This window comes from Euleptes europaea, chromosome 11 (genome assembly GCF_029931775.1).
Source record: "Euleptes europaea isolate rEulEur1 chromosome 11, rEulEur1.hap1, whole genome shotgun sequence".
NCBI classification, from domain to species: Eukaryota; Metazoa; Chordata; class Lepidosauria; order Squamata; family Sphaerodactylidae; genus Euleptes; species Euleptes europaea.
Window position 1 is genome coordinate 69,946,358 of NC_079322.1, and position 9,530 is coordinate 69,955,887.

At 45.8% G+C, this 9,530-nt stretch overlaps 1 protein-coding gene across 1 annotated transcript; it reads right to left on the reverse strand.

Moving 5' to 3' along the window:
• Positions 1 to 214: 214 nt before the first annotated feature.
• Positions 215 to 9,146, reverse strand: INSIG1 (insulin induced gene 1). Its single transcript, XM_056858014.1, has 5 exons — positions 8,747 to 9,146; positions 3,995 to 4,119; positions 2,352 to 2,518; positions 1,698 to 1,797; positions 215 to 279 (listed from the first exon to the last, which is right to left on the reverse strand). Exons 1-5 carry the CDS (start codon positions 9,141 to 9,143, stop codon positions 250 to 252), a joined length of 819 nt encoding a protein of 272 aa, XP_056713992.1. The 5' UTR covers positions 9,144 to 9,146; the 3' UTR covers positions 215 to 249.
• Positions 9,147 to 9,530: the final 384 nt, after the last annotated feature.

The window sequence follows — 9,530 nt, forward strand, 5'->3', positions numbered from 1 at the left end:
CAACCGCCCCCCAAGCACGACTCGCTGTGCGCTCAGTCTCTATGGAAGGCTCCCGCGGGAGAGCCAAGGACAGATGCGTCTCTGGAAAACCAAGGGAAGCCCTTGGCCACTCTAAGGTGAATGAACGTTCCTTCGCCAGTCATTTGTGCATGGAGGCCACACAGGTTTATTCCAAGAAAAATAATCCCAGGTCAGACTCAGGAAGCTGTCTTTGTTTTGCCTCCGCATGGGCTCTGCAGAGCCACACGTTTAGTCACTATGAGGCTTCTCGGGAACGCCCTGTGGTCAAAACAAGAAGTATTATTATACAGAAATAAAGAAACCAAACCATTAAGCAACATTACTTACTGACATTATTTATAGTCTGCCTTTCTTGCTGGGACTCAAGGCGGGTTATACATTTAGGTGGTACTGAACTTGAAAGCCCAACATGTTTTCTGAAAGGGCTGGAAATACTTAAAGAGAGCAGGTGCGAGGCTGAGTGCTTATATAGCTCTTCTAGATCCCGATGCATTTCGCAATTTACTTCACCGGGGAGATCTATAGAAATTTCTCCGCTTCACTCAGATTTCTATAGAAGATCAGTTGACAAAGCAAATTGTGAAATGCATAGGGATCTAGAAGACAACGAGGAGTTGGTTTTTATATGCCGACTTTCTCTACCACTTAAGGAAGTATCAAACCAGCTTACGATCAGCTTCCCTTCCCCTCCCCACAACAGACTCCCTGTGAGGTAGGTGAGGCTGAGAGAGCTCTAAGAGGGCTGTGACCAGCCCAAGGTCACCCAGCTGACTTCATGTGGAGGAGTGGGGAATCAAACCTGGTTCTCCAGATCAGAGTCCTCTGCTCCAAACCACCATTTTTAACCACCACACCAGTGTATATTGTTCTCCTTTATCTTTTCCTGCCCAATGGTGCAACCTCATTTTCTACTAGAAACACTTAAGCCTTTGAGGAAAGTATGACGTCTGTGGAGATCACCCACCACATACAGAAAGGGGGTCAAAAAAATTGTAAGTTACAGGCATCCCAACACATTTGCCAGGAATTAATCTTTGCTCCTAACATACACCGAAATATGAAGTAACAGGGATGGAAGAGGCTACCGAAGCTGGTAACACCATTCCGGCTGTGGTTGTGCCAGTCCAAAGACAGATTTGACAGAAGTCTACTCCCAAACCCAAATTTACAATGCACTTGCGTATAGGTCTTGCTTACACAGACAAGGGCTTTCCCATTGAGGGCAATGAAGAAAATGTCTTGCACTATTCTGAAACCTCTATTAGGCAAGTTCATTCCAGCACATGTGCTGTAAAGAATAAGTTATGTGATCAGGCATGGTGATTGAAGGTTTCTAGCACAAAAGAGATACACGGACATGTCATAAATAGAAGACTGAACTCAGCATATTTTTAAAGAGGAAAAGTTTCCATCATGAGTATTTTCTTCCTTTCTTCACTGAAAGGTGTCCAGAAAGGCAACAGCGTAGCAATCAGAAGCAAGGGTGTGCTTGCGTGCACGATGCAAGGTTCACTGGTTGGCCACAGTTCTTAGATGAACTTCAGATCATACGCTCGTAAAGAACTTGTTATTCTCAGTAGTCACCAAATGAGGTGTCCTCATACAACCATTAGGAACAAAACCTATGCATCACATTTCCCTTTAAAAGAGCCAAAAACAGATTGGACAATAATTACCATAGCCAGCTGGCGTCCTATGTTCCCTACAGTCACACCTCCAGAGAAAAATATACATGGCAGCCAAGATCGGATGTAAAGGAAATCTGGGGAGGTATACCTAAAGAAAAAGGAAAATGATTAATATATACATCTGTGAAAGATTTCTCTTTTCTATCAAGACCTGAAGAAAATATTATGAATGGTACCAAATATTTTGACTGTGAGTATATTCTTTCCTTAACTATATTCTGTGAGTATATGGTCATTTAGATGAGGAGGAACTTTTGAAAACTGCTATCGTTATGATGCATTAGCCTTTCTTTAATAATGCTTAAGCACGAAAAACCTTATAGGGTAACTTTTTGGGTGGCACAGGAGTAGGAGAGATTTCCTGTCTTCTGTGCCCTAAACCTGAAGCTAACTCACTTCTTACCTGACACACCCTGGCTCTCATTTGAAAATGAAACAAAAGAAACCTTACAGAACTGTTTTCTTAAAGAAATCCTGATCTTCTACATAGTGAAACAATGCAGGGCCATTAAAACAGGACACCTGATCCTCCTCCTTCCTAACAGGCGAATGGGCACAGACATGCAGGTTACTAGCTTATAATCAAGCATATTTTATAACAGTCTGACAATCTGAAGGAGCAAGACAGGGAAAGATACTTACTGATAAACACCATTATAGACAAGAAACTGTGTAATCAGCGTTGCTAGAAAAGCTATTGTAATTCCAAGGCCCAGGCCGCTTCGGGAACGATCAAACATCCACCAGAGACCCAATGACAGCGCTGCCAGCGTCAAGGAGAGCTGGATATTGTTCGCAAAATCCAGTTTCTAAGCAGGAAGTTAAGGAAAGGTCTAGAGATGGCAAAGAAAGTCCCTCATAAGGCGCACCTCTTCAGTGTCTGTTCACATTTCACTTGTCCTTAGTCTTTCACATCATTCACTTTTTGTACCTGTACTGCTGTCTGCAGCACAGGAATGAAAAAAATTAATACACGCAGGACCCGAGGGGGGTCTCCTCCCTGCAAACAGGCCTCCTTCCTCTACTCATGAGGGTGCCCCAGGTTGCAGTACCACAGTATTTGTCCAGACACAAGAAACGCTGTGGGTCAGTGAAACGCTGTGGGTCAGTTAGTATCTCTTATGAGACCCTGATTTTCCTGAAACGCAAAGTGAAACCCTGGGGAAAACCCAGAAGGCCACTGCAAAAACTCCATACAGGTTTATAATTAGGGTTGCCAACCTCCAGGTACTAGCTGGAGATCTCCTACTATTACAACTGATCTCCGAACGATAGTGATCAATTCCCCAGGGAAAATGGCCGCTTGGGCAACTGGACTCTATGGCATTGAAGTCCCTCCCCTCCCCAAACCCCGCCCTCCTCAGGCTCCACCCCAAAAACCTCCCGCCGGTGGCAAAAAAGAACCCAGCAACCCTATTTACAATGCATCGGGCTAGTTCAAACCTGCACGTCCCCCACTTTGGTATCAAGAAACGACCCACATATGTGAAATCAGACGACACACTTGACATAGGTAGCAGCCAGCCAAGCCTCCATTCCAACTCTGGCATCCCAGTCCATGTATTTCATTAAGGACATTTTAAAACGTTCTTTGCTCTTATGAAATGCAAGGTATCGGGATCACTATATTATGCATGAAAAAATCAGCAGCACAAACCTTCAGAATTGCTGAGCTCCCTCACCACCACCACCTCACCTCTGCCCTGGCAGCGCAAGTTGCTCCCTGCTTGCCAGGGATGCCTCACCACTTAATGAGCCTGCCATCTCCACAATGCACAGCACTGGAACTCCTAGAGACAAACCTCCCTAGTAGACAAAAAGGATCGGAGATCCTTGGGGAGGGGCTGTGGCTCAGTGGTAGAGCATCTGTTTGGCATGCAGAAGGTTCAATCCCTGGCATCTCCAATTAAAGGGACTAGGCAAGGAGGTGATGTGAAAGATCTCTGCCTGAAACCCTGGAGAGCCGCTGCCGGTCTGAGTAGACAATACTGACTTTGACGGACCAAGAGTCTGATTCAGTATAAGGCAGCTTCATGTGCTCATGTACAACACTAGGGCAGGTAAAACCCACACACCCATGTCAGGATCCAGCGCAGCAGCCCAAGGAATTTTGCCCCAGATCCTACAAGCTGTCCCGCTAAAGCAGCAGCTAACAGGACCAAGCTGCTAGGGACCCAACCCATTCCGAAGGGACATTTTAAGAGGGGGAAAAAGATTCCACGTTCAATCCCATTTCATTATGACGACCCCAGACAGAGACACTAAGCCAACGGCTTCAAGGATACAGCACTTGCGTGGTTAATGCCAACAAAAACAGCTATACATCGCATCACACTGGCCCATTCTCTCTGGAATTTGTGAGGCTCGCCTAGATGACTGTCGATGCAGGGATACAGCAAGCCAACGACAGCTGTAAGAGAAAGAAGACAAAATGGTTGACAAACTTATTTCCATGAATCAGCGTGTAGGAACACATGACAAAGCCCAAAGAACCAGAAACATTTTTTTCTTAACTATAATACCTTTTAATAGCACAGCCAAAAAACTGTACAATGCTTCCAGTATCCTCTTGTGATGTATGGAACTGCAGGTTTTAAAAACCAAACTGATAAATTAAAAACTGATACAAGGAAGTATTTCTTCACACAACACATAGTTAAATTGTGGAACTCCCTGCCCCAGGATGTGGTGATGGCTGCCAACTTGGAAGGCTTTAAGAGGGGAGTGGACATGTTCATGGAGGAGAGGGGTATTCATGGTTATTAGTTAAAATGGATACTAGTCATGATGCATACTTATTATCTCCATGATCAGAGGAGCATGCCGAATATATTAGGTCCTTTGGAACACAGGCAGGATAAAGCTGCTGCAGTCGTTTTGTTTGTGGGCTTCCACGAGGCACCTGGTTGGCCACTGTGTGAACAGACTGCTGGACTTGATGGGCCTGGGTCTGATCCAGCAGGGCTTTTCTTATGTTCAGACTTCCCTTTACTTCCTCTGCACTGGACTGTGTTCTTTAATGCATCAGCTATGGTTCATCAGCTATGGTTCAACAGGGAACATTAAACCAGATTCTGAAACCATAGATAGGAACTGAATCACTTCTGATTAATCTTAATTATGGATTTGAGTGAGATAGGAACATGGACATCTTGGTTTGTTCTTGGCCAGGATATTAGCCAAATTTCTGCAGGGGAGATGGTAGAAAGAATGAAGTGATGAAACTAGTATTTGTCAATGCAAACCAGGATTTGGTGATTAGTGAAAGCAGGATTCAGCTTGTAGGCAATTAACCATGGTTAAAATAAACCATGGCAAGAAAAAAAGGCTATGCTAGTTACTCCTGAACACATGAAGCTGCCTTATACTGAATCAGATCCTCGGTCCATCAAAGTCAGTATTGTCTACTCAGACTGGCAGCGGCTCTCCAGGGTCTCAGGTAGAGAGGTCTTTCATATCACCTACTTGCCTAGTCCCTTTAACTGGAGATGCTGGGGACTGAACCTGGGACCTTCTGCTTGCCAAGCAGATGCTCTGCCACTGAGCCACGGCCCCTCCCTCTTCAACACTTCCTTCCTGCTGTCGTGAGGCAGTACCACTTGCAGACCTTCAGCAGCTGCTTTAACTTGACCCCACCAACCCCGCTCCCTTTTGTGGGGGGGGGGGAAATGGCCCCTCGTAACCAGCTGGCAAAATGTAGACTCAGCTCACATTAAGGGGTGCTGCAGAGATCCATTCCCAAGGTTTCAAGCCAAGGAAGTGGCACCGCTGTATGTAAGCAAACCTTTCGCAGTGACCCTCACCCTGCATTCAGCTGAGCTAATGACTGTTACAGAATACCTCCCCCCCAGAACACCACAGAGAGCTTGAATTAAAGGTCTTGTGACAGTGACGGAGTGGCATTGAGCCTTTTGTTCTCCAGAGCCTGGGATAAACAAAATGCTTCAGTGGCTAAACTGAACAGATTAATTATTGCCTACCTTGGGGGCCTCGCCCAAACTCTGGACATCAGGGAGCCTCCCGAGTTCAAATACTTCTGAACAACAAATGCACATTCCTTGATGCCGTCAAGGAACACAAGCCCTTTTTAGACTATGCTGCTTACACCAGAAGGGGAATTTTCATCTTTTTAGAACAATCAGAAGTTCTGTAGTCAGCAACACTTGTGATAAAGGTCCTAGCAGTAAACACTATTATTTTACATGTTCCATACAAGCAGTTTTATCAGTTTTGAATCTCTCACCCTCCAGCTTCAGTAGATAACACCACGTTCTGGTATTGAGAGAGGGAGAAAAGCTTCTCCCTGTCCACTCTCTCAATACCATGCATAATTTTATAGATCTCTATCATATCTCCCTTTAACCGCCTTCTTTCCAAGCTAAACCGTCCTAAGCGTTTTAACCGCTCTTCATAGGGCAGTTGCTCTAGTCGCCTGACCATTTTGGTTGCTCTTTTCTGCACCTTCTCAAGCTCTGCAATATCCTTTTTACAGTGCTTTGTATTACTTGAAAATCACTTGCATTTGGTAATTTGGCTATTCAGGTCGCCTCCAATACTCTAATGCACATGACATGGGAGAGGCTTACAAGGAGGTGCCGCATGATAACCATAGCAGCATGTAGACAAGGCCCTGTTCTTCCTGCTCTCTCTCAGTAGTCACAGGGTAGTTCTGACAACAACCTGGTTGTTCTTGCGAAGTCTGGATGGTCAGCTTCTTCCTCTACACTGAGCAGAATGGCTAGGAAGTGACTCTTGCCTGAAGTCACCCGCTTCTTGAGAAGTACAAAGTGGAATGTAAAGGGACAATGCAAGAAATGACCACCTATAGCCAGTCTGAAGAGAAGACTGAGAGGTGATATGATAACCATCTTCAAGTACTTCAAGGGCTGTCATATAGAGGAGGGTGCTGAGTTGTTTTCTGTTGCCCCAGAGGTTCGGACCAGAATCAACGGGTTGAAATTAAATCAAGAGTTTCCGTCTAGACATTAGGAAGAATTTTCTGACAGTTAGAACGGATCCTCAGTGGAACAGGCTTCCTTGGGAGGTGGTAAGCTCTCGTTCCTTGGAGGTTTTTAAGAAGAGGTTAGATGGCTATCTGTCAGCAATGCTGATTCTAGGACCTTAAGCAGATCATGAGAGGGAGGACATCTTGGCCATCTTCTGGGCACGGAGTAGGGGTCACTGGGGGTGTGGGGGGGAGGTAGTTGTGAATTTCCTGCATTGTGCAGGGGGTTGGACTAGATGACCCTGGTGGTCCTTTCCAACTCTATGATTCTATGAACAGGTGCACCCGCGGTGACAACATAGCACTGTTCAGTACTTCCGAAAGGCACCTGAGAACTGTTTTTCATTAGGTTTAAAGATTTTTTTTAAAGAATCAGACTGATCAAACATAATTAAACAGCCTCAAAAAACAAAACCCTGCGGTTCTGAGGAAGAACCTTTCTTGGATTAAGATTAGTGCCGCCTCCTCCTTAGCTTTACGCTCCCCCATCTGCCAAAGGAACAACAATGATGCGTCTCTCACAATTGTTAGTGACAAGTAAGGTCTAGGCATCTGGCACAGTTGAAGTATTACAGATTCACTGCATTGATTCACCGGATCATTCTGCACTTGGCAGCTTGAATTATCATTTTGTAGTCTCTCTAAACCTGCTGTCTTTATTCCAGAAGACAGTTCTGGGCTTGGAAAGAGCCGCAGGAGTTTGAATACCCAACAGAAACTGATGTCCACGTCAGCAACGCCTTCGCCATACCAAACAACTGCTCTTTTGGTTTTGGAAATTATAACATACAAGCTGCACACGCACACACACACACACACAAAGCCAAGCCTGAAATCAATTTCCTTTGGGGGCTTTACTTAGACATTTTGCAAGCTTGAATTCCAAAGACTGCAGCTAAAAGTACATTTTCTTTCATAAAACAGACCTGCATTCCATATTCTATTCTAAAGCCATTTGTATCTATTGAGTAGCCTGCAGCAGGATTCAGTTTGTTAGCTCCAATTTTCTGCATACCCACTGTATACCACTGTTAACAAGAGTGCTTCCTATTTGAAAAGGGGGTTTGCCCCATGTTGTGTTCAGCTTTACAAAAAAATCTTGCCCCCCTCCCTGCTATTATGTTTTTACTGGGAATTGAAACTGCTGCACCTGCTCTCTGAACAGGCATCTGGCCAAGCTTCACTTCCCTTCCACTCTCATCACAACACATGACTTCCTTGTTTTTGATTCCAAATGTGTGGCATGTTCATACCAGAAGCCAATAGAAACGGGAGCATGAGACTCACCAGTTTAAAAAGGGATCCAATCAGAAGGCTTGAGGGTGCTGATGAGTCATTCCAGCTACTGTGTTAAAACTTGGCTGACAATAGCTGAAAGAAACTGTTTGCCCGTTTCTGCCGTACCTTTCCAACAGCCATTTCAGCCTAGGATTGACACACGCAGAATAGGTAGAACATCTCATTTCCTCCTAGGAAGCTACATACTTGTATGTATTAGTTTGCCCTGGGAGCCAGTGTGATGTAGGGGTTAAGAGTGGTGGTTTGGCACGGTGGAGTCTGATCTGGAGAACCAAGTTTGATTCTCCACTTCTCCACATGAGTGACGGAGACTAATCTGGTGAACTGGATTTGTTTCCCCACTCCTACACATGAAGCCAGCTGGGTGACCTTGGGCTAGTCACACTCTCTCAGCCCCACCTACCTCACAGGGTGTCTGTTATGGAGAGGGGAAGGAAAGGTGATTGTAAGCCGGTTTGAGTCTCCCTTAAGTGGTAGAGACAGTCGGCATATAAAAACCAACTCTTCTTCTTGTTCCTAGTTGCAGGATGCCAACAACAGCACGTTTACATTCTTAGTGACATAATCACTCTTGGGAAGAGCTCAGGTGTGTGTGTGTTTTTTTGGGGGGGGGAGAATAGGATTGGCTAGCTGCCAGCATAAGTACCACACCAGTCAAGTACAAAGCCCAGACTAAACTGCTCCAATGACTTTTTCCTTTAAAAAAAGGGTCCCAAGCAGCCAAGCAACTCACCTGCCGCAGTCCCACAGCAAGGGGGCACCCACCAGGCGGAGGAAAAGATGGTCGTCATGACTTCCTCTGGAAAGAGAGTCACGTTCCTCTGGATCTGCAGCAAGTTCAGCACCAGCGCCAGGAAAGTGCCCACAAAGAACAGCACCAGGCTCCGCTGCAGGACGTCCCGGCTCAAGTTCAAGCTGCTGGAGCTACTGCTGAGGCGGGAGCCACGGGGCTTCTGGCCTCCCTGGGCCATTAACGTGAGAGGAGAGTTCGAGACGGACGAGCTCAGCATTTCGCCCACCTTGGCTGCAAGCCCTGAAGCAGTTTCACCCAAAGGAGCTTTATTCCTTCTCCCAGCAGCGCAGGAACAACCCCAGGTATGATCCTCCAGTCTGGGGACCGGCTTCTCCATTCGCTTTCTGCAAGAGGCACCAAGAAATCATTAGTGCCCACCTCAGCCAAAAATAAAACAAACAAACAGCCCCCAAGCAAGCTTCCTGGCGACAAAGATAAAGCCTTAGCGCTTTGCTCCTTCATGAGGTATAAGCAGATTCCCAGAGACTTAAGGCAGGGTCAAACCACAGGAATCCTATGCCTACTTTCAACTACGCTCTAGAAATCTGTGATATACCATAGCACCTCCCAACTGGTCTATCAGGACTTACAAGAGATCTGCAGTGGCACCCAAATCTGGAACCAGTGGGCAACAGAGCACAGCACTCTAAGCAAGTTTCACTTTCAAGGCAGGTACCGCAGCCAACTTCAACCAAGGCAGACATCCATTTATGGATGCCCCAAG